General features: G+C 41.7%; 1 protein-coding gene across 1 annotated transcript; it reads left to right on the top strand.

Moving 5' to 3' along the window:
- The first annotated feature begins 154 nt into the window (after positions 1 to 154).
- Positions 155 to 25,648, top strand: STOX1 (storkhead box 1). The gene is made up of 5 exons (XM_068139274.1): positions 155 to 164; positions 3,725 to 3,787; positions 17,271 to 17,423; positions 20,191 to 22,486; positions 24,968 to 25,648. The coding sequence occupies exons 1-5, from the start codon at positions 155 to 157 to the stop codon at positions 25,005 to 25,007; spliced, it is 2,562 nt and encodes an 853-aa protein (XP_067995375.1). The 3' UTR covers positions 25,008 to 25,648.
- Positions 25,649 to 25,761: the final 113 nt, after the last annotated feature.

Genomic DNA, 25,761 nt, shown 5'->3' on the forward strand with positions numbered 1-25,761 from the left:
CATGCTAATCTTTTATAGAAAGTAGAAATAGTACAAGTAGAAATTCAACTGGGATTTATATATTGCTATATAATGCCACAATAAAAATGGTGTAGATAATGAATACCTCCCACACAGCTATCAAAACTGCCAGTATTTTTCCACCAAACTTACGATGGTTCTGAGTACTGGGTCTCATTAGATGTATTGCATGAAAGTAGTTACAGTAAAAAATGCACTACTTCTAAGCAAAAGTAATTTTCCTTTTTTACTTATCCACTATATAGTCCACAGCATTGTGCAAGAGTATAAAGTTCTGGGACACAACAAGTATTTCCTGAGGTCTTATGTTTTATAGTGTTTTAACAGTGGCTGGGGACAATTTCCAGGTATGCACTGCCTGAATTTGTACTGAAAACAACACTGCAGTTGTATGTTGCTTTTGGTTTCTTGTGTTCTGCTGGACCTAACAGTGTTAGGATAATGGTTGGATTTAATGATCTTAAAGGTCTCTTCCAACCAAAACTATTTTATGATCCCTGCAGTTCTTCACTTGGACCATTTCCAGAGCATGTTAAGCCACAGATGCATATTGAAATACTTTCTTGACTGAAATCATTGAAACTGTTCAGTGATGTCCTTCTGTTTAGAGCTAATAATCCTCCTTTCCCTCTTTCCACCAGACTGAGGAAGGAGCTTGCATAGCTGGCTTTTATTCTTGTTAATAACTTGGTGTGCAGTGTCAAGGCATGTTCGTGTTCATTTTCCATAGGCAAGCAGTCTCCCCCATGTGGTGAGGTCTGGCTATTTCTTTGTGAGAGGCATGTAATACATGGTGCCTCTAAAAGTCTCTTCTCTCATAGGCTGTAGACTCTTCTACCTTAGCAGATATCGAGTGTTGTAGTGATCTTTTGGAACAAGTAGAAAATTGATATGCTTACAAATTCCTAGAGAGTGAGTGTCAGGAGGATGGGACCAGTCTTTTCTCAGTGGTGCCCAGCGACAAGGCGTAATGGGATCAGATTTGAACGTAGGAAGTTCAATCTAAACTTGAGGAGGAACTTCTTCACACTGAGGGTGATGGAGCACTGGAACATGTTTCCCAGAGAGGTGGTGGAGTCTCCATCTTTGGAGCCATCATGGGCAACCTGCTCTGGTTTGGGGGGTTTGGAATAGAGGATCTTGAGATCCCTTTCATTCTGTGATTCTGTGATATTCAGAGACCCCTTACAAGGGTCTGAATATTCGAAGAAAGTGCTTGAGCTGGATTTCAGCCAAGACAGCAGATTCCCAATGCCACATGTCTTGATGGGAAGTTGATTCCTATATTATTTTGTCTCTGTCTAGTGAAAGGATCTTGTTAACTGAATCAGTGTTGGCATTTCACTGCTGACAAAAGGCTGAATAGAAGGGAAGAGTGGGGAGGAGAAACGCTGCAGAGAATCCCAGCCTGAACTCTCCCCACTCTGTTTCAGCAAGTGTTTTTAGAGTACTAATTTGCTTGTAACTTTTTTAGTGTTATACAGAAGGATTGGTTTAACTGTGAAGGTTTTTCCCCCCCTGTATTGCTTTTTGGTCTTCCCAACAGGGGGTCATCCAGTTATATTCCTGTTTTGTCATGCAAGGGACAGAAACATCTGGAGAACAACCTTCATTTTTGGTCCCTTTTTAGCAGGGTTGGATGGTAGCCAGCAGATCTGCATATAAACAAAGCAGAAATTGCTGCCACATGTTATGTCCTGGAAATGAACAGTCAGAGATAAAAGTACCTTGCAATGCTGGTCTCAAAAAAACCACTTGTGTCACAGCCCACTGCATGTATGCAGAGGAAAATTTAAAAGAGCAGTATGCAATTTTCACTGTAAGTATAATGGTACATGTGGGTTGGGGAGTTGGGTTGTTATAGTTTCAGCTTGGCTCTAATAAGAGATGAGAGAATTTTGGAAGTTCTCTTAAACATCTGGAAACACTCCTGTCTGTTTCATGAGAGTTAGTCAAGGTCTCCCACCAGATTTTTCTGCTTGTCTCCTTATGCCTTGTTCTATCAAAGTACTATTCAAGCAAAGTAAGTACATGAACAAAATGTGTTACAAAAATCATGTTAAAAGTTGTAGTCTTGGGGGAGAGTTTCCAAAGGCAACTTGAGAGTGTTCTTAAAACATTTGTGTACAGAGAAAAGCTAATACATGTCAGTATCTCCTGTGATGTAAGGAAGCCATGTATAATGTGACTAAATAGATGAAAATGAGGATCAGCTGCTTACCAGTATTGAAACCTGATTTTCTGCTTTGGTGTCTTTCCTGAAATTAAGCTAATGAGCTTGCTTTTGGGAAGGAGGGTGGGGGTATCTTTTCATCATACTGAAGAGAAGAAAAATAGATGATCTTTCATACTGGGACATTTATAGGTGGCAGCACATCTATAAATCCTCTGATTATCCATAGGATCCAGTAATATGCTCACAAGGAATGTGCAGTCAGCAATTTCAGTCTTATGATTTGGGCTTGTGCCAAGGTTTAGTCGATTAGATGATGTTGGGTGATAGGTTGGACTTGATGTTCTCAAAGGTCTTTTCCAACCTGGTTAATTCTGAAACCAGTGGAAGACTGAATTAGTTTCATTCACTATGAGCACTTTGAGACCAAGGATGATCCATAGAAACGAAAGCCAAGCCTGAATGTTATGGATTGACTCAGCACATGGATATCTGTGAGAAAGAGAAGCAGAACATGCTGCTGCTGGAGAAGGTAAAGGTGGAAGGCACACAACACCATGGGTGGGGTGACAGCTGTACAGGAGGGGAGGCACTTTGCTACTTAATGCAGACATGCTCAGAAGTCAGCAGCTGCTTTTAGTCTTAATAATACTGGAAGTATTGACCAGAAAAAAAAAAAATAAAAGAAAAAGGAGGGGAAAAAACCCAACTACAAAGACATTTGTTAAATCTTTTCTAAAAATTCAAGTGAAATTGATGGAAGATCTAAGAAGAAATCAGGCCAAGAACATTCAGGATGCTACTTTAAATGTGTGATTTATCCACATGAAAAACTGAGAAGATGAGAATTTTGCAGAAGATAACATATTGCAGCACTGTCCCCTTCCTCCCCCCCATTTTAAAGTGAACTTATTAACTGTCATGGGATACTCAAATAACACATTATCAGACCTGGCAGTAGTAACACCCACAAAAAAACTCTGGAGGGAAATTTTTTGAGTATTTTAACTCCATCATCATATTGGTGAATATTTAGCCACCATTTCTCTTTGCTCCCTGCAATTAGTTCATATCCAATTAATTGTGATAGTGACTTCTGCAGTGTGATGAGGCCAGGCTTCAGTCAAGTACTGCTGATGGATTACTGAACTCACTAAATGCAAGGCTGCCATGAAAAGCCTTCTGAAATACTAGTGATTGCAGAATAGCCCAGCCAGCCTGGTAATTGTGGCTCACAAGCAAAGCAGATTAAATTGCTGCTCCTGAGTATCAACTGCTGCCTCCCAGCTCTTCAGTTTTCACTTGAGGCATTGTTTTTTGTCAGCAGATTTTGCAGTACTGTTTGCAGTTCCTGGAGTGGGGGCAGACTTTGGTATGCTGGGATCATTAATCCTTGAGTCTGCTTTACTCCTGGTCGTGTGAGGCATCCTGGAAGGCTTTTCTGATCGACCTTTAGTGGGAGGAGAGCATACCATGGCAATTCTGTAGTTTCAACAATTTTCTGTGTGGTTTTGACATGGTTATCATTAGGATTGCTCTCTGCTGAAGATGATTATAGGAGATATCAAGTGATAATTTTCAAGCGTAAGGCAGGTAAGTGATAAATAGCAGCGTAGTCTTTGCTTTATATCAGCACAGACTTTTACCTTTTGATGCAAACTGCTTGTGCTTTAACTTTCCCCAAACTAAAGGATTAGTAGCCAAACCAGGAATGCTGCTAACAAAGATTGAATAGAAAATACTGCAGTGAAGTCTTGGAGTTGTTCAATCCTGTAGTAACTACTACATACTTAGTGAAGTGCAAGCAAATCCCTTTTCAGTTGGATTTCCAAAGGTTAGAGGGGATTTTCATAGCTCTCATTATTTGAGAGGTTTAGTGGTATTTTTCCCAGTGCTCTGTAATCCTCTCTGTCTAGGGATGAATTACAGTTTAAGTTAGAAATACATTCTAACAGAACTGGAAATGATAAAATCACAAAAGTTTTTAGTTGAAGCTAACTAGCAGTTCTTCAAATTAAAGTGCAGCTTTGAATTCTTTCTCCAAGCTGCCTCCTTGGCCAGCTCAACCTCTTTATTCTTCTCTTGACACTGGCTTTAGCTTAAATCATATTTTTTTTCTTTTTTTTTTTTAATGTACCCTTATTTCCCAATTATTTGTATAAAACAGACACTCCCTGTTGCAGCCCCATCTTCTGACTAGAAAATTGATCTCTTTGTGCAATCTCCTTTCTTGGGTACCCCGATAAATTTACTAAATTGGTAACATCTGCTCCAGCACGAGTTCAGCTTCCCTGATCACAAGTAGCCTGACAACCTCTGAACTTTTAATCCAGGTGAGGTATTATAAGGAAACTTGTTGGTTTCCACATGAAAAACAGCAATATCTCTAGGTATGTTGGGAATGGTTCTCTGTCACTATAGCTAAGTTTTGTGTTCCTGATGAACATTGTTATGCTACTTGCTAGTTTCTGGGGGATGATTTAGAAAGTGTCCTTGACTCCTTTGGTTTTTAACTCCTTGCTTCCTAGTGACCTCTTTTCTGATGCATAGCATGGTTGGTTTACTTTGGTATATGGATTAGAGAATTTCCCCTATTATCTCCTCCCTTGCTACAGTAACACCTGAAGAGGTTTCTAATAAGTTAGATTTCTTTCAGTGTTTTTTTAATCCAGTGCCTTTGAAGAAGATTCTCTTAGTGGATTCACTTTTGCAGGCGATATGTTGAAGAGACATTTTCAGGGTTGTAGTTCCATTTCTGGAAGCCTAACTGGAACAAATGTAAAATTTGAGTATCTTTAGCTAAGTATTATTCTGGTTTAAATGGATGTGTTCTGTGCCTTCTTTTCTATCAGTCATCATATTGATCACTTTCTGCTCTAAAAAACGTTTATTCTGTTCCTTAGATATATTTTGCTCTAGGAAAGCCAGTGACAAGTTAGAGAATTAAAATGCAAGGGACAAAGGGGTTTTTTAAAGGAATTGTTAATATTTTTAAATTAAGCTATTGGTATCTCATTTGCTGCCCTTATTTTACACACACAGAGAACTGACTGCTTTTTTAAATCTACATTAGTTCATGTGACTTAGCAATCACATGGAATTCAAGATGCTTGGCTTTCTTTGTGACTGAAGGCTGAGATGTTGGGAGCCAAACAATATCCTCAGTGTTTTTTAGGAAACATTTCCTGCAGCATGTAGCTTATAGCACTGTCTGCAAACTCCAGAAGTGTTTAGTGATTTTTCACAGGTATCTGGAGGCGTGAGGTGTCATTGGAGGGAATCACTTGGCCTGCAGTATCTTTATCCTTACCCCTGGTACATGAAAAGTGTCGACTGAGTTTTGAGGCTCAGCTCCCCGTTTTGGTTTCTTTCCTTTGTAAGCAGTGAGAAGCAATGGGCATGCAGCACTGCAGAGCTAATTTTGCAAAATCGTGTTTCAGTGAAAAATTACAGTAGGGTCTAGGTATCTTCCAGTCCCTCTGCATGTTGGGTTTAAAGTCCTCAGCACTCAGAAATCCTCCTCACTGCTGCATCTCAAGGTAGTTACTGCTTATCAACAGAAGACACTGTCGTGTCTTTCTAGCAGTTAAATGAGGTTTGTTCTAGAGAAACATACTGGGCAGTTGGTAATGACTTTATGGAGTAGAGTACACCTTGACTGATGTTTGCCACTGGAAGATTAATCAAATAAAGGGAAAATCTAGTCCAAAAAGCTTACAAAGAACACAAACTGTCTTTCTGTTGTTATTCCCAGGTAAAATCTGAAATGTGTTTGTCCTTCCCGTGGGGACCCCAGCTCTGGTTTGCATGGTACACCCAGGGCTGGGAAGGACCTGTTATATTCTCCTTAGGGGATGGAAAGGCAGAACGGGAAATCGCTGCAATTTAAATCTCTCTCGGAGAGTGAAGTAGGGCTATCTTAAAAAAAAAAAGTTTCCTCTTGATCTGATAGCCGAGAAGTCTCTGTCGGTATGCTAACACCCCCTTGGACCATCTCCTGTGCTCAGCTGGGTTATTCAGTCAATTGTTAAGCAAACAAGGGGCAAATTGTTCCCTCCCACCTTTCCTGTACTGCCAGGGGGGATGCATGCCGGGCAGTGCCGGGAGAGAAGCGGCGGCCTCTTAGTTGACACTTAAGAGATACAACTGAAACACTCGGTTAGAAGGCACTGACCTCCACAGCCTTTGAAGAGAGAAAGGAATCATCAATCCAGGGGAAAGCATCTCAGTAGCTGCTTGCTTGTTGTCCTTGGTCATAGCCAGTTCCTTTCTGCAGGTCCAGCCTGCCTTCTCTCTTGACAGCGTTTTCCATGAGCTTCAACTGCCTGGCTCCCTTTTTTTGTGGTTCCTGTCAGGTAGAAGCAAATAACAGAAAGTTTTAACATTTTTGCTTAACCTTTAGAGACTAAATTTGCTGCCGGTTCAGCATCTCGGTTGCAGAAATATAAACTATTCACATTGAAAGCTAAGAAAACTCCGGACTTTTCTGTCAGGCTGAGGCTGTGATTGGCATGCAGGGTGAGATTTTTCTGCGTGGATCACCTCTCTTAATGAGAGAAGGCTGATTGCTGGACTTCACTGAGCCTTCAAGTCTCTACTGCAGGCTCTAAGTGATCTCTCTTGGAAAATATCCTAACAATGAGTGACATTGAAAGGACAGTGCAGTTTTCTGTGAAATGTTAAGTTTTATCCATTTTTGCTGGAATTAGATCAGACAAGGAATTGTTTTGTGGTCTTGTATGTTGTGCATTTGATGGAGTAATCTGCAGTGTAAAGGCTGGGGTCAGAGTGGCTGGAGAGTGGCCAGGCAGAAAGGGACATGGGGTACTGGTCGATAGTAGGCTGAATATGAGCCAGCAATGTGCCCAGGTGGCCAAGAAGGCCAATGGCATCCTGGCCAGGATCAGGAATAGTGTGGCCAGCAGGAGCAGGGAAGTCCTTCTGCCCCTGTACTCAGCACTGGTTAGGCCACAGCTTGAGTCCTGTGTCCACTTCTGGGCCCTTCAGCTTAGGAAAGATGTTGAGTTGCTGGAACATATCCAGAGAAGGGCAACAAAGCTGGGGAGGGGGTTGAAGCACAAGACCTATGGGGAAAGGCTGAGGGAGCTGGGGTTGCTTAGCCTGGACAATAGGAGGCTCAGGGAAGACCTTATTGCCGTCTACAACTACCTGAAGGGAGGTTGTAGCCAGGTGGGGCTTGGTCTCTTCTCCCAGGCAACTACCAACAGAACAAGAGGACACAGTCTCAAGCTGTGCCAGGGGAGGTTTAGGCTAGATGTTAGGAAGAAATTCTTCGCAGAAAGAGTGATTTGCCATTGGAATGTGCTGCCCAGGGATATGGCGGAGTCACCATCACTGGAAGTGATTAAGAAGAGACTGGATGGGGCACTTAGTGCCATGGTTTGGTTGATTAGATGGTGTTGGGTGATAGGTTGGACTCTATGATCTTGAAGGTCTTTTCCAACCTGGTTAATTCTGTATTCAGAACTTAGGGAGAAGAGAAGCACTCATAATAGGGCTAAACAAAGAGCAGAGATGGTCTCCGAAACTCCTTGATTTTGGTGAGGGTGGTGGGGTGCTAATGCTAATTTGGTATTCAGACAGAGTTCTGTGCGAGGAGAGGGGTAGGATTGGATCTCCTGAAGAAGGTTCATCTACAGCTTGAGAAATCAAAAGTAAAACTGCTGTGGAATGCTGTGCCCCTCCTAAAGAGGGGCAGAGGGCAGTTTTGGGGAACTCTATTTGTTCCCTTGTGTATCTCCCAAGTGTATCTTATTTAGTGACCTCTGCAGCGCTGGCACATGGCTCTGCAGGCACTGGCCACCTTGTTGTGAAAGTGTTCACATGCTAGGCTTCTCTGTATGTTTATACCACCTTTTAGGAAGTATTTTGAAGTGCCACTTGTGGGACCAGCGCACCTGGCATCCAACTATAACTGCATACATGTGTATTCTCTACTTCTTAGCAATTCTTAATTTTGCTTAAAATGAGAGACAAACTCTTTTCCCAAATGGACCTGGGAAACTTTTAGGACAGATTTATTTTCAGCTGAATAATGTAAATTTGCTCATAGCAATTAATGTCAGTACCAGCAGGATTCTGCTGTGTGCCCAGTGAACCTACAGTCAAGATTATGGCCTGTTTTGCCTGCAAAAGGTCATGACTCGGGACTGGATGTTGTTTGTCAGGCACTTTGTAGGTACACACAGGAACACAGAGTCTTAATGAGGATGGCAGTTCAGCAACAGGCTGGGGAAGTACTTCATGGCGTTTCTTTCATTGGGAATCCCTTTCTTCCAGTGTTTTTCATCCTACCTCACAAACAGGGATATAAGTTTACAAGTCAAAGGAGAATAGTTTGGTACTTCAATGGTGCTGGTTTCTGTGAAGTGTAACTCACAGTATGTGGTCATACTTTGTGTTGGACTACTTAGGATTATTTAGAGTTCTGTTTTTTTGCCTTGGGGCTAAAAAGAGTGGAAGACCTAAGATGGTGCTTTATTTTGCACTACTGTGTACAGGCTGCCAAAACATGAAGAACAGTTTGAATTTTTCACTATTTTATCCCCAAACATTAAATGTAAAGTTATTTTCAGTGAGGTGTCTGATTCAGAACATACTAACTTGCATGTTCTGTTGTAAGTGGGGTTTTGTGGTTATCACAGTTGTTCCAGTGGTGATTGTCAATATATTTTCAGGAGGTAAAAAGGAAGAAAACATTTGTACTCCTTGAATGATAACCTTTTATCTACCTTGCTGTTTGCCTACTAATTTAATTCTCTTTTTGTAGGCTGTGTAAAACTTACACTATTTCATAACACTTGGCACCTAAGTGTAAAGGCTGGCATTCAGCCCTTACCACTGACCTCAGATGAGAGGATACCCTTACACGCTCCATGAATTTCCATGTCAAATTCTTACCAGGGTACTCATCCTGCATTATCCTGCTTTTTCTCATTTGAATATGTATTGCACTACATGCTACATCTGAAATACTTACTGAACTCACAGCAGCAAGGTGCAAGGTACTGTAACATTCAAAATCCTGATGCATTTACCAGATCTGCTCAGATTGAAATACCTGAATAATCTGCAAAAGTGTTGTGCATGCAAATATTTTCAGTCTTGGCAAGTAGTCTCTAGTCACACTGCTTAACCTAAGCAGCAGAGTACAGTGGGTTTGGTTTTTTTTGTAATAAGCTCCATTCAGTTTAATTACTCTGAATTGTTCTAAAAATAACATCTAACAAGGTTAGTTTTGAAGAAGTTGCTGTGTATTGTCTATTTCTCAGTGCTAAAGATTTTCAGCAAAAGTTCTTGCTTCTGTCCTTTGAAGTGAGAAAAACCAAAATCAACAAAGAGGCTGAGCTGTACTATTCTCAGGCTTTTGTATCCTTGCCCCTGACACCCTGAACAGCAGACCTTCGCTTTAATACTCTTTTAGGATAAGGGTAGTTTGAACTATGCCATTTTTTCCTCTGTCTCAGTCAGGAAAGATAACAGTTTGTGTTAATATCATGTTAATTAAATTGTATTAATCAGTAGTGCTTCAACTATAATAACTGATACTGTTTCAAAATCAAGAGACTTAATTTCAAGGATAGTTTTAGCTTTTCTGTGCTGCAACCTTGTTTTAGGATGTCTCCTCCATCAGTGTGGAGAGCACCAGTGCTAATAATGAGCCCACACAGTTGAAGCTCAGTTATGAAAAAAATAAAAGAAGTAGCTATTTCTTTGAGAGTTGAAGAGAAAAGCAATAGCTTTACCATACTGACAGTGTTTTGCATGGCCTCATTAACAGCATGATCTAAGAGTAATGTTTTTTCTTTAACTTGGTGTAACCCAAGAAGACTTCACAGCCAGTGGAGGTCAAAAGTGCTGTTGCATTGGTTTATGAGAAGCAGGGTGGTCGAAGTGGGGCCGAAAGTGACTGTGGGAGGCACAGGTACAAGCATCCAACTAAACCAGATGACTGGACTAATTTATTCTTGGGAGCCTATCATACCTCTGGATCAAAGCAGGGTCATCTATGGGGTCAGACAAGGTTGCTTAGGGCTTTGTTTAGCCACATCTTGGGAAACTCTGCAGGAGTGGAGACTGCACAACCCCTGTGGGCGAACTGCTCCACTTCTGCACTGTCTTCAAAGGTAAAAATGTTCTCCTTCTAGTCAGTCAGAACCTCTCTTGTTCTAATTGATGATGTCCCACTGTTGCTTCATCCTGCCAACCCACACTGCTGTGCAGCGGCTGGATCCATCTTTTCAAGAGTCTGCTGTCAAGTCCTCCCAAAGCTATTTTTCTTCCAAGTTCAGTAAGACCTGTTCCATCAGCTTTGGCTCACAGGACAAGTGTTCCAGCCCAGACCATCTTGGTGGCCAATTTACAGATGATATCTTTTCTATACTGGGGGCCCAAAACCAAACTTAATATGCCAGACATTGTTTAGCAAGCACTGAATAGAGGCAGATCATAATTTTCTTTAATCTGCTGGCTCTGCTCCTGTTAATCTGGCCCAGGATGCTCTTGGCCTTTGTTGCTATGTGAGTAATATGAGCCTTCTCAACACTGAGGAGCCTTGTTAAAAGGCTTGCTTTCATTCCATACCAAGTAAAAGTATCAGCAGAAAGAGGTGAGTAGCTTTATTCAGGTAACTTCGCTTCCTGTTTCATACTTGGAGAGCTTTAATAAGCTTTTTGTTATACAGTCCATGAGCTAAAAATGGGCAGAATTAATGCTTTCACTGGTGAGAATACAGTGAAGCCTTTGGAAGTCAGTATTATATGATGTGAAACACTTTTTTTTTTTTCCTAATATGCTTTACCTTATACTGATGCACCAGCAGCAATCTGTTCCATTCACTTGGCAGTGCATAGCTTCTCTGTAAGCATCCTGATTTGTACTGAAGCAGAAAGATTTCTGGGCAATGAAACAACTAAAACTGCAACTGCTATCTATTTGACAAACTCAGTCTGTTTTGGAAGCTGAAACACTATTTGAAAAGCTGAAATAAACTGAACTTCTGTGAACTTTGTTCTGCTTTTCTTGTAAGTAAAAAGGAAAAGAATTACCTTTATGTTTTTTTTGTCTTGTAGCAGTGTTTTGCTGTTTGTTTGGGTTTGGTTTGGGGTATTTTGCTTGCTTGCTTGCTTGTTTGTTTTCTGGATGCTGGATCTCTCTTTTGTGGGCTATGGCCAGTTACATGCTGAGTTTCCAAAGCTGAAAACTCCATTGAAATTATTAAATATTTTGCTTGTTCCCACGAAAATATTGCAGCAAAGGAAGCCTGTCAATTGGGGCACTTGCTGAATTACTTCATGGGCTACATAAATGATTTTTTTCCTTGGAATTGTTCTACACTTTCAACATCCTACAGGCACCTGCACATCTCTCTATTTGCCACTGTAGGCTTCACCTTGCCGTGTGAGATCCAACAAACCCCAGGATCGTCACAGTAAGGGTTCTGCTAAATTTGCTTTTGAAAAGATATTAAGGGAGTCTTCTGTAATACAGTGGAGGTGCTCAGTTGTTCTGTTTGGCTTCTGTCACTTCCTTTTGGCTGAAATTTAGATGAACTGAAACATAGAAAGGGTGTTTAATAGTGCCAAAGCCGTGGAGAAAGATTTGGGAACTGCGAGTTTAAATCCTTAAGTCAAGTAATGCTGTTTAATCTGCAGTGTAGAAACAACTCCTCTGAGATGGTAGTAAAGATGCTGCTTTTAATTTCTAAACTGCTTTTTTGGCTTTTGGTGTGGTGGGTTTGGTTTTTTTGTTTGTTTGTTTGATGGTGATTTTTTGGGGGGCCTTTTTCAAATTAACATTTGTTTTGTTTTTTGTTTGTTTGGGTTTTGTTTCTTTTCAGTGGGTCATAAATTCCAGGCCAATGAATGTCTTTAAAGTTCTGGTATATCTGTTAGAGAGAGTGGAAGGAAAAGTGGCTGTGCACATCCATTAATATGTGAGCTGCTCAGGCAGGTGTGAAGTTGCCCATATACCATCAAAGCTTTGGTCTCAGATGAATGAAAAAACCTCCCTGCAGCGGGATATGCCCTGAAACAAGATCTGAGGTTTGCTTCCTGCTTGGATCCACCTCGATGTGTGATGGTGGCTCCTGTTCTCACTGCAAGCTAGAGGCCTGAGTCTGAGGAAAGATACAACTGCACTGAGCTCTCTGAAGCTTCTTATGTGGTGTGTGGCATTTAGCTAAGTGTTGCCTAGGAGTGAGTTGGACGTAATCGCGGCCATGTGTCCCTTGATTTATAGTTTTCTGGAAAGCCTCTTCTGAAAAGCAGGGGGACACATTCTCTTTTGAATAGCTCTGTGGGTGTTGAGTCTCTGAAAGTATGACTTTCCTTGGCTGGGGTAAATGTGAGCTGAAGCCAGGGAGAGTGCAGAGGACTGAATTTTGGGGAGACATTACCCTAGGCGCATCTTACTCATGTCTGTAGCTTTATATTGTATACTTTCTGTGACTGCCTTTTGCTTGTCTGGGAATAGTTAATTTTGTATTATTTGCATCTCCCTGTAATGAAGCTTTTGAATCAATCTGTCTTTTACAATCAAGCATGACACTGAATGCCAAAATGGTTAAAGACAGTCCTCCTTGCTATCAGCTGTGTTGGTTATGCTTAGTGCCATATGTCAGTTGACTTTAAAGCTATTGGCATGCTAAAGTATGCATAAAAGAATTATCTTGAATTACTTACAGCTGAATTTCCATGCTGGTTCTACACTGAACAGCAGGAATGCCCCAAAGGCAGATGTATTTGTATGGTTTTGCTCATTGGGTATTTTGGCAGCTGCTGTGGGTGAAACACAGATCTCCACTGGCCAACTTGCCTCCTAGTCTCCATGCAAGTAGAAGTGTTCTTGTCTTTTAAACACTTTATTTGAAGCTTGAAACCTGCTAGTATGTTCAGTCAATGCCTTCCAAGCTTGAAACCTGCTCCCAAGGTGTTCTTGGAGCATTTAAGTGGGCAGTTCAATGGCCTTGGTAAGCACTGAAGGGGTTGATGTCTGAAGATCAGAGATACACATTTCAATGGCAAAAGCTTTCCCACTGTGCTTGGCTGAAGGAATATTACACCACACTGAATGTGTTGGTAACTCATCCTATATGAGGGCCTGAACTGAGATTGCAAGATAGAGCTCTTGCCTTTCTTCTTGAGTCTTGTTTGTTTTTACCATACCTGCCTGTGGGTTTTTTATTGCTGATGAAAGAAAACATGGCTGTGGGTTGCTGTTAGCCCTGAGATTAGAGTAAGGATTTCATAGCTCTTGTTTAGAAACTTCAGAAAGCATTTATAGGTCACATTTTCATATCAGGAAGGCAGAAGGTCTTTAATGTCAACTGAAGAAGTGTCAGTGACCTTAAATGACAATTTTGTATCTCTCTCTGAGAGTTCTACCCAATCATCAAACAACAGAAAGATACCATGTGCTGTTCCTGAGAGCTTGTTTGCTTCAGTAACAGATTAAACACAGTTTTAATACAATTGAACTCTTTGCTTCAGTAAAAGGATGGTTCTCCAAACAGGATCTAGCACACATTTTTGGTGCCAAAACAGAATTTCTCTGTTATGTACTTAAAATTGAAAATGTTTTAGTGATCTTAATAGAATCTGTATTCTTTATTACGGAAATACCTTGTAAAATCTTCCTTGCTGTTCAAAAAGTATTGTGCTACAGTGCACAACCTTCTCTAATGTTCCTAATAAGCTTTTATTCTTTAAAATTCTTAGTCTGTAATTATAGAATGTATTTTTTACTACAAAATGTGGCCACAATGTGCTCTAGTCTACAGAAAAACAGCAGGCTTGCAGTTCTGTGCTTTCTTACGGCTTTCTGGGTGCATTTCTGCAAAGAGTGAAGTAGAATCACAGAATTTTTTTCAGTTGGAAAAGACTTCTAAGATCATCAGCTCCAACTGTACATCATACATAGCAGGGCTCCCATGCAAAGAGGCACAGAATGTGAAGGATGTGTGCAGTTTAACGGAGCATACAAAGCAATTCCAAGATAAATCTCTCTAGCTACAAACCAGGGAAGTTAATCTGTTTCCATGTGCTGTGTCCTCTCTGTGCCAACAGATCTCAGTGGAATTGTATAAGGGAGTTTATTCTTGATTTGCATTTGTGTTGTTTTGGTTGGTTGGTTGGTTTTGATTTGGGTTTTTTCCCCTCATTTTTTTTCTCATTCTTTTTTTTTTTTTTTTCTATTTTATTTCTTCTTCTTCTTTTTTTTTTTTTTTTTCCTTCTGGAATTCCTTTACTGTTAACCATTTATTGTTATATAAATAATTTACCTGAACTTTTACAAACTACATTAAGTGCTATTGCAATAAAATATCACTTTGTTCACTCCCCACAGAACTAGCCTGGGTTTCACTCAGATAAAATTTGTATGTAATTCCTAGAGCCAAAAGATGCAAAAATCCTACCATTGTTAAACAACTCAGTGAAAAAAGGTCAATCTCACATTACAGAGATGGAACAAAAAATCACTTTGTCTAGTCCAAAAGATCCAGAGGCTATTCTGTGTGTTGTTTTATTATCTGAGCTCACCTTGCAGATGACTTCCCCACACTGTAGTGGTTACGTGCTCCAAAAGGGTATTCTTTGGTTTCAGATGTTCAGGTAACAAGCAGAGTTTGAAAAGACAGGTAAACCAAACTGAAGGATAATGATACATGAGTGCATGAGTGCTGGCAAGCTGCCTAGAATGGCATTGGTAAATGTGATTCTGCAAGAGCTGTGGAGCGTGAACGGGAACTGTCCTGTATTTAAACCATCACGAGGATTAGCCCAAGTTCCTTGACTGCTGACAGGTACCTTGCATCTAGGCATAAGTAGGTTCTTTGTAAAAACTATAATGAAACCAAGAAAATTATTTTCATCAGATGATTTATGTAGAATAAGGAAGGGAAGAGGGGATTCTGTAGTCTTTTTACAGCTGTAAAGGGATGACTACTGAAAATGTTTAACAAGCATGGCTTTTTGGTGAGTTTGCATCAGGCCTATGAGGCATAGTTGGCACAAATCATTAAGACTGCTCCCTGTGCAAATCTAAAGGATGCAGGTTCTATGTATTTCCATCAAACTTTGGAGATTATCATGAGTGCAACTGTAGCAGTTACCCAGCTATGCAAAGTAAATCAACAAAGGTTTTAATTAGAGACTGAGAGATAATTGTAGGGGGCCACCTGGGCATTTTCCTAAATTATTTATCAATGTTGCCAATGATCTAATTCTTGCTTTCATGATTTCAGATTTTATTTCACAGTCAGGAGGGAATGATATTTAATATTTGTGGTGTTAACATCTGTGTACTCTGGCACTATCAATCTGAAACAATAATTTTAAATAGACTTGCATCTCAATACAACTGTAGTGGTTTTTTTTCCCTACAGTACCAAGCTGGCATTTGCTTAATACTTTGTTTTAAATATTATTCTGAAAGAGTCTTCCCTGACTGGAGACATGGGAGTTAAAGCTGAGAGGCAGATGCAGGTATTGATAACAACAACATAATAATAATAAAGATAAAGAATAAATGTCGGTGGCTTACTCCTTAGCAGTCTGGTGCTCTGCATGAACAAACGGTAAAACTGGCAGCAGTATGGTGTGCCTACAGCAGAGCCTTGAGACAGCAAGTGATTCACAAGAGTTATCACTGAATGCTGATAGTCTTTTCCCATCCAAAAAGGTTTCTGCACCTGCAAGGAGTAACCTAGCAACAGCACTGAGGAAATTGTACACCAGGACTTTTTTTTTCCCCTCAGTGCTTTTTGTTGAACATCGCAGGAGTTGTAAAACAAAGGTCACAAGCAATTTAAGCTTTATTCAGATAAATGCTTGTGTTGTAGTTTTCTGCCTAAAGGATAAATATCGGGTTACAGAGTCATCCAATGGACTATCCAATTGCACTTTAGTTAAATGTGAATATCACTTAAATCTAAAATGTCCCTGCTTGCTCGCAGGAAAATTACCGTTAGCATTTAACTCTAGGGTTTTGTGCAGTAACAAGGAGTCCCTTCTGCCTGCTCTGGCAGCTGAGGATACCCGGGGTCTTTCTGTGCAACAGAGAACAGGGAAGCTCAGGACACCAGCAGGCAGTGGGAGCAGACCATCGGGCTTAAAAGGTGTATGCAGTCATTCTCTTGCTGTATGAACAGACTTCAGGTGAGTGCCTGCTATGTGCTTAGTTAACAGCTTCATGGAAAATGCTTCCTTCAGGTTTTCCTACATCATTCACTAGTACTGTGTTGGAAGTTTGCCCTTACTTGCCCATCTTGTGAAAAGGAGAGGGCAGTGTTTATCTTTGTGTTTTATGGATGGGGGAGCTGAGGCAAAGGATTAAGACCCTTTTCAGGCCCCTGAACTGGGGCTACAGGGGGAGCTGGGCCACTTTCTCAGCCCCTCCAAGCTTCTGCTTTCATCATGCGGAATAGGGAAAACATTACTGTCTCTCACCAGGAGAGATGGTGATGCAGCCTAAAAAATGCATGCGGCTGTAACAAGAGGTTTTGCCCTCTGCCCATTACTAGTAGACAATTTAGTTCTAGAGCTTGGTCTAAAAGTGGAATTTTTACCATTTCTATTCAAATTTGTGTGCTTGACAAGGGGAAAATCCTGTTGCTGGTCTTTTTTTCAACTGGTATTTTGACGCGGTGAAGACTTTGTACTTAAGATTATTGGATGTTGACCTTTTTCATTGGCTTAGAGGAATATTTCTGCATGTATGTAAGCAGTCATCTAAAAAGTCAGCAGTCATCAGACAATTTTGTCTCTCTGCTCCCTTGTTTATTAAGCTAAATGTGGTTTAAGCTGGAATTTAATACCAAACAAACTAACGTGCTTAAAGTAACCTTCTATTTCCTTTGTTATGAAGGCAGTTGAAGCGGCTAGAGCCATTTCCTTTCTCTGAGAAATACTTGAGTCATTTGCTGAAGAAGATTACCTGAGGACAAGGTGCTTGTCCCAGGGCAACACAAGAATTTTCTAGCGAAAATCTTTTCACGGGTACTAGAAAAAATGAACACTATTACATTCAAACTTATTTTTCCTCTCCTGGACTACAGGTGACGTGAGCCCTGCTCTCATGAACCCTCTCTCACAGTCACACTCCATTCCCCTGGCAGAAGGAATATGCCGCACTGTATTGGACATGAATGCAGACCGTGTGATGGTCACACAGGAAGCTTTAATGGAGCAGCTAGTCAGAAATTATCCAGGTAATGTGCTCACTTCTCCCTCCTTTTATAGTGACTGTGTCATCAAGCTTGAGTTTATGCTAATGAGCAAGTAATTGCTGAATGTTTACAAGCACAACTGGCAATGTGAAAGAATATAAACTAATAGGTAACAGGTAGAACACAGGAATGTCCATACTCCTCATCAACCCATGAGAATCTGTGAAATTTTCATAACGCTTCTTTGACAATAAGAGAGAACTGAGTGCAACAGCATGCTGCCCTGGTGAGGCCTTATCTGGAGTACTGAGTCCAGTTCTGAGTTCCCCAGTTCAAGAAGGATAGGGAGCTGCTTGAGAGAGTACAGCAAAGGGCTATGAAGAGGATTAGGGGATTTATGAAGAAAGGCTGAGGGATTTGGGGGGCAGGTTAGCCTAGAGAAGAGAAAACAAGGGGGCAGAGAATCTTATCAGTGCTTATAGAAACTTAAAGGGTGGGTATCAGGAGGATGGGGACAGTCTTTTTTTCAGTGGTGCCCACTCAGTAACAGAGGTAACAGGCACAAACTTGAACATAGGAAGTTCCACCTAAACATGAGGAGGAACTTCTTTACGAGGGTGGCAGAGCACTGGAATGGGCTGCCCAGAGAGATGGTGAAGTCTCTCTGGAGTCATTCAAAGCCCACCTGGATGCCATCCAGGGCAACCTGCCCTAGGTGAACCTGCTCTAGCAGGGGGGGTGAACTAGGCAATCTCCAGAGGTCCCTTCCAACCCCTACCATCCTGTGATTCTGTGAGTGAATGCCCTTTCTACAGGGTGGGAAAGCATAGATGAGGTAATTAGTTGGCAGATATGGAACAGCATAAAATAGACTGCGTCAGATCAGACTTTGAGTCCTCCTTTCAGAGACAGGAACATAGCTGACTTTGATGGCAAAGGCACGGGGAAGGAGTTAAGAGCTGGTTTTGCTATTAAAAAAAATACAACTGGCCTCAAATTCATGCTTGTTTGAACAAATTGGAGCCCCTTCTTTCCTGAAAGGAAGCTACTTTAATACTTCTCTTCTGATGGGGCAGCAACCACTTTCCTTAAATACTGTGGTTTTGTTTAAATCTGAAAAGTGTTCACAGTATCACAGTACATTAGAGGTTGGAAGGAGCCTCCAGAGATCATCGAGTCCAACTCCCCTGCCAAAGGAGTATCACTTAGGGTAGTCCACACAGGAATGCATCCAGGTGGGTTTTGAAAGTCTCCAGAGAAGGAGACTCCACAACCTCCCGGGGCAGCTTGTTCCAGTGCTCTGTCACCCTCACCATAAAGAAGTTTCTCCTCATGCTGAGGTGAAATCTTCTGTGTTCAAGCTTGAACCTGTTGTTCCTTGTCTTATTAGCATACACCACCAAAAAGAGATTGGCCCCCTCCACTTGGCACCCACCCTTCAGATACTTATACACATTAATGAGATTCCCCTCTCAGTTTCCTCTTCTCAAGACTAAACAGCCCCAGGGCTCTCAGTCTCTCTTTATAAGGGACATGCTCAAGTCCCCTAATCATCCTTGCGGCTCTCCATTGGATTCTCTCCAGCAGGTCTCTTGAACTGGGGAGCCCAAACATTTCTCTCAGATCGCCTGTGTGTGTATATGTGAGACTTTGCAAAGGCTCGTTATGGCCCTCTGCAGGAGGTTGTTTTGTTTGAGACTGACCTGCTGCTCTTGAGTCTTTTAAAGCTTATAGCTCTGCAAAAGTTACAGGTTGATCTGGCAGGTTTTCTCACTAGTGGGAAAAACTTTAATGCGTCCCTATAAACTGGCCCGAAACTCTACCAGGAATGTGATGTAGTCTGTATGTGCACTGAGACAATCATAGGGCAGTGTTTTAAGGACAGCCAGAAGTAGCTCTCTTCAAGTTTGTAGTGAGAGACCATATTTCTTGCTAAGTTTTAATTCCTGTGGGCAGCCACATCAGATGCCATTTGAATAAAAAGCTTGAGACTGTGACACATTAGGGAAAACCAATAGCTGAGACTAGTCTCAGTGAGGTAAACTTCAGTAGCAATTGTCATCTGACAGAATTACACCAGAAGCTTCAGAAAGAGTAATAAAAGCCACTGCTAAATATCCTGCCTAAAGGGAAATGCTTTGAGCAAGATACAGTTTGGGTTGTACCTGGTAAAAGGTCTCTCTTGTGAATATCATATCCTGACACACACAAAGAGAACATCCTTCCTTATTCGAAGGAGATCATGCTAAGATTCTTAACAGTAATGCTGCAGTGACAACCAGAAACGCAGCCGGTCTTTACCTTCTTCCTCATCGGTGAGGAACAGTCGTGGCAGAGTTAAAAGCGGGTTTACTGATCCGTAAGACCTCCCAGAGCCCTCAACTGGTTGATGTTTCTGTGCTGCCCTCGTCTGGATGGCCCAGAAGGGTTCTCTCTGAGTCAGGGCTGTAGCCTGTGCTGGCCCCAAGATTGGGGCAGCCTTTGCCCTACATGAGGACACTGCTGCAGCGTGGGGCTCTCCCTGTTCTGCAGGGAGCACAGGACTGTGGGAGGGGAAAGTTGAATTCAGCAAAGATTACTGTCTCTGTAAGCTCAGCAAAGTGTTGATGTATTTAAAAAAGATCCTGCTTTTTGTGTGGTGATCAAACTTTTCCTCTTCAAACCTTTTCTGGAATCCCATGAACTAAATACATTGGATATTTTATGTTCCATGACTTCCAGATCTGCTGTAAGAAAGTTCTTTCTTTGCCAGCTCCCATTTTATTTGAAAACTTATTTCTGATTTGAAATATTTGTATCTCTGTCACAGGCATTGCACTTCCCTCCCACAAAATCTTATATAATACCCTTGGCACTCTGATTAAAGAACGGAAAATCTATCATACAGGAGAAGGATACTTCATTGTGACTCCCAACACATACTTTATCCCAAATAATACCACAGAAGACAAGAGAGGGGTCCCATTGGAGAACAGTTATTGCTGTTCATTGCCTTCCATCATTTATGTGGTAAACACTGGGTGCTGTGCAAACCTGGTGAAAGAAAATGTTTCTGCAGTATCCCATTACAGATCCTGCCATTGTTTGCCTGACCAGAATATGCTTCACATAAGACACTGGCACTTAATGAACCATGAACCTAATGGAGGAGGGAGGAAAGGCCACAGTGAATCAAAGCCTTCCATTCAAACCCAAGGTATCTCCACATCTGATGAAAAACATTCCTGGAACACAATCAAATCCCTGACTTCTGTGAAAGAGAAACTGAAAAGCAAAAGGTTTGGCCTTGGCCTTTTCTGGAGAAGCGCTTCTAAAAAAGAAAAAATGAAGGAGTACTCCACTTTTTCAGCCCAGTTTCCTCCTAAGGAGTGGCCAGTCAGGGATGAGGATGACTTAGATAATATTCCACGTGATATTGAACATGAAATCATCAAGCGTATTAACCCTACCCTTACAGTTGATAATTTGATTAAGCACACAATATCAATGCAGAAGTTTGAGGAGCAGAAAAAATCTACCAGTGAGGGTACCTTGGCTGAAGTGTCAATGCGTCTTTCAAAGGACTACAGTCAGAAGACAGAAAGCAAACCAGCAAAACACACCAGTAAAACCAAATCAAAGAAAGAGAAGCACATTAGCAGGAGCCACAGGAAACCTCACACCCATGAGCTAATGTCCAAAAATGCAAAACTGGAAGAGAACCTTTCACTGCCCATAAGAAATCAACAGCCATCTGATGTAGCAGTGGAATCCCACATCATATATAAAAAACAAATCATGAACCCTTTTCAGGGTCTGTCATGGAGAAGACGCAGCTTTCACGCAAAGGGCTACAAAGGTGCTGCTAACAGTCAGCTCAAGTCCAAGGCTCGAAAGCAAGAAAGGGCTTTTCGAAGGCCACAGTCCTTGAACTCCCCAAAAACCTTTGACTATAAACACAAAGAGCTGGCTACTGAAATGCAGGCTGATGTAACTAAGCACAATAAACTATTCCACCCTAGTAGGTCTTCCCTCCAACTAAAGACAGACAGTTTAAGTGGAAGCTTTAGTTGTCCCCAAGGCAGTATTTTGCAAACAGATAATAAAAGTAAATGCTTTCTGGAGAGTAATCTATCTGAAGAAAACATCTACAGAAGAATAGTCAAAAGTGATCTGGGGGATATTAAAAAATCCCCTCACTCCTACGCTGAGGATGAGGGTGTATGCAAAGAAGACACACAGTTTTCATTGCATCCGAAAGATGACTGCTGCAGGAGCAAAGCTGATGCTGTATGTGAGTTATTAGATCAGACAGCAAAAGAATTCAAAAATGTCTGTCTTTCAAATGATACAGCCACTGTTAACCTGGTAAAAAATAATGGTGAGAAATACAGACAAAAGACTGATGAAAAGAGTGAACTTCTGTTTAAATATGACTGTGCCAATAACCCACAATCAGTGAAGCTGGAAAGTGAAGGGTTTACCAATAACTGCCATCTTCTGTACCAAAAAACACAGGATAGTGACACCTGTAACTCATTACACCTGGATGACAATTTTGAACCATGTCACCTGCCTCCTGGCCATGCTTTTTCAGCTATAAGAGACAGGAATACAGCTGTGCAAAAGCTGTACCTAAAAAACTTTAAGATTGATACTGATCCTGCCCAGTGCAACACAACTCTAAATAAATGTGACTCTAGAGAGCTTGTTTGTAAGGAAAGTGCTGGTTTTGCAGAATCAATAAATGGTTCAAAAGGGCACCCAAAACCAGATTTCCCAGAAGGAAGTTATTTCTGCAGTCAGATTCTTCCAACAGGTCACACAAAGGAATTAAAAATTGGTGTGAATAACTGTATGAAGGCTCCAGCTGTAGAAGATTTCTGCCAGGTTAACAAGGCTGACTCAGATGCTGACACTAATGCTGACACTTTGCAGAACTTCACCTACGAGGTGGGAGCAGTAGTAGTATGCTGTGCTTTGGGCTCACGGGCTGAAGAAGAAAGAAACCCTCTGGGGAAAGATCTCTTTTTTAAGGATGCCTGCAACGTGACATCAGGACAGAAACACTCAGAAGGGATAGAAAACCACAGCATTACAGGAGACAGTGGAATTGACTCCCCAAGGTAAGAAAACACATGTAACTATGTTTGATGTTTTATCTTCAAATTAACAATCACAGCTAGTCAGAAATATTGCTGTAAATCATAGACTCATATGATCCTAGAATACATAGGGTTGAAAGGGACCTTTAAAAGTCATCTAGTCCAACCTCCCTGCAGTAAACAGGGACAATACCTACTAGATCAGGTTGCTCAGACCCCATAAAGCCTGATCGTGAACATGTCCAGGATTGGCCCTCCGCCTTCTCCCTGGACAACCTGTTCCAGTGTTTTACCACCCTCATAGTAAAGAACTTCTTGCTCATGTCCAATCTAAACCTTTGAGCCTGCAGTGTGCCCAGGCAGCCAAGAGGGCCAATGGTCGAGAGGCTCTGCAGAGAGACCTCGACAGGCTGGACAGATGGGCAGAATCCAACAGCATGAGATTTAACACATCCAAGTGCCGGGTTCTGCACATTGGCCACAACAACCCCATGCAGTGCTACAGGCTGGGGTCAGAGTGGCTAGAGAGCAGCCAGGCAGAGAGGGACCTGGGGGTGCTGGTTGATGGTAGGCTGAACATGAGCCTGCAGTGTGCCCAGGCAGCCAAGAGGGCCAATGGCATCCTGGCCTGCATCAAGAACAGTGTGGCCAGCAGGAGCAGGGAGGTCATTCTGCCCCTGTACGCTGCACTGGTTAGGCCACACCTCGAGTACTGTGTCCAGTTCTGGGCCCCTCAGTTTAGGAAGGATGTTGACTTGCTGGAACGAGTCCAGAGAAGAGCAACAAAGTTGGTGAGGGGTTTGGAACACAAGCCCTATGAGGAGAGGCTGAGGGAGCTGGGGCTGCTTAGCCTGGAGAAGAGGAGACTCAGGGGTGACCTTATCACTCTCTACAACTACCTGAAGGGAGGTTGTAGACAGGCTGATGATGGTCTCTTCTCCCAGGCACCCAGTACCAGAACAAGAGGACACAGTCTCAGGCTGCACCAGGGGAGGTTCAGGTTGGATGTTAGGAAGAAGTTCTATACAGAAAGAGTGATTGCGCTATGGAATGGGTTGCCCGGGGAGGTGGTGGAGTCGCCGTCATTGAAGGTGTTCAGAAGGAGACTTGATGGGGTGCTTGGTGCCATGGGTTAGCTGTTTGGGTGGGTTGGATTGGTTGATGGGTTGGACACGATGATCTTGAAGGTCTCTTCCAACCTGGTTTGGTTTATTCTAATAAAGGTTATTCTATTCTAAATCTACCCTTCTCTAGTTTAAAATTATTACCTCTCCTCCTATTGCTACAAGCCTTTGTAAACAGGCCTTCTTCAGCCCCCTTCAGGCTCTTGAAGGCTGCTCTAAGGTCTCCCTGGAGCCTTCTCCAGGCTGAAGAGCCCAAACTCCCTCAGGCTGTCCTGCCCTCTGATCGCTCTCGTGGCCTTAGTCTGGACCCATTCTATCAGATCTGTGTCCTTCTTGTGTTGAGGGCCACAGAGCTGTACACAGTCCTCCAGGTGAGATGTCACCAGAGCAGCAGACGTGACAAAATCACTTCTCTCGATCTGCTGGCCATGCTGCTTTTGACGCAGCCCAGTTCTGCCATGTAATTCTGAATACTCCCCCTAAATCAGCTGTACAAATGCTGCTGTTTATATTTTGTGTTCACATGGCAAGAAAACAATTTGAGCTCTGCCTTGCAGGTGGAAATGGCCAAGCGCAGAAACACCAAGAAATACGGCAATTGATAAACCCAGTGTTAAACTTGATGATTCACAAATGCCTGTTAGTAGGCAGGTTCAGCTGAATATGACATTACAGCTGTTGTCACAGTTTCCCCAGTTGTAGGCGAAGAGTAAGAAGTGCTTTATGGAGGTGTTCAACCAAAACTTAAAAGTACCATCTGACTTACTGACAATAGACAGGAAAATGTGTACATCACTTGTGCTAGAAGCTTCTGCTTCCTTTCATAGGGTACCTATACTTGAAAAATCCCTTAATGGAAACCAAAATCGGTAGGAAACATTTTTTTTTACACAGTCACATGTTGGTAAGACCTACACAACTGTTAACTAAATTAACAAGAGCATAAAATGCTGTGAGGGAAAAAAAAAACGTATTTTTAATAGCATAACAGATTGTTAAATGACCGGGGGGGTTAAGTGTAATTGAACCATTTGAGTTCTAATTAGACACTTATGTCAACCTGAGAAGCTAGTGTATGAAGGAACAAATCACATACTACAGTTTTTAAGGCAATTCTGGTGGGCTGTGGGTTGTGGTGGGCTTTTTTTGTTTGTTTGTTTGTTTGCTTAACCAGCTTTTGGCTGTGCACGCTTTCAAGCACACTTCTAATGTACTACTTGGACATGGACTCTTGAAGTCTGTTGGATGCTCTTTAAGCAAGCTATATTTCAAAGGGTCACTTTGATTGTTTGCATTGCTGTCATCTGTGGCACCACTAAGCCAACTCAGTTTATTTTTAGGATGTGAAGACTGATATGTAACAATTCTGTTATTTTAGATGGACTGAAAAGAAGATGAAGCTTCCTGCCAAATTCTGAGAGTATAAACACTAATGCAAAGAGGAGGACAAAGCAGAAGGAAAATTGCAACAAAATTCCTTGCTTCAGATAACTCTGTTCACAAATATGTGATTATCTTTTCATTGAGCTTTGTAAACTTTCCCTTTGTAACCATAGTGTAAATGTGATAAGTAACATTTGTGAGGCTGTCCTTAAACCAAAGCTGTTAGTCAAAACTTTTGACCATAGCATTCGATCATAGTATTCTGTTGCAATCATCTTTACTTTTTACGTCCTTCTGATAATAAAAATGAGAAGTAATGGATTGCATTCACACTGTTCCCATTAACCTGGAACACATTAAACTCCATTAATAAGAACTCTATCAGGTGGACAGGACTATCTTATGCTGCAATTCTTCAAGGTCCCATCAGAAAACAAAGCAAACCAAGAAGACTGACACACACCTTGCTACATGGCTGCTACAAAAATTTCTTGAATCCCCAGGATGTCTCACTGTGTCCTGAAGAGATCTCAGCATCCTTCTGAATCTGCCTGGTGTGTTTCTATCTGGCAAACAGGATTTCATTTTTGCAAATGAAAATGTGTTGGTGCAAGAGGCAACACGTAGGGTCAATGGCATTGCTTTGAGGGAAATCTTGCCACTGTGCCCCTGCTCTGTTCCCAGTCATCCTTCCTTCAGGAATCAATATCCTAACAGCCACCAGGATTAGTTTACAGTGTTTCGTTTGTAAGACTAATTTTGACTTTTTACTGATTTCTTCCTGTAGGT

This window comes from Melanerpes formicivorus, unplaced genomic scaffold, assembly GCF_026170545.1.
Source record: "Melanerpes formicivorus ecotype bairdi unplaced genomic scaffold, bMelFor1.0.p_v2 SCAF_6, whole genome shotgun sequence".
Taxonomy (NCBI): Eukaryota; Metazoa; Chordata; class Aves; order Piciformes; family Picidae; genus Melanerpes; species Melanerpes formicivorus.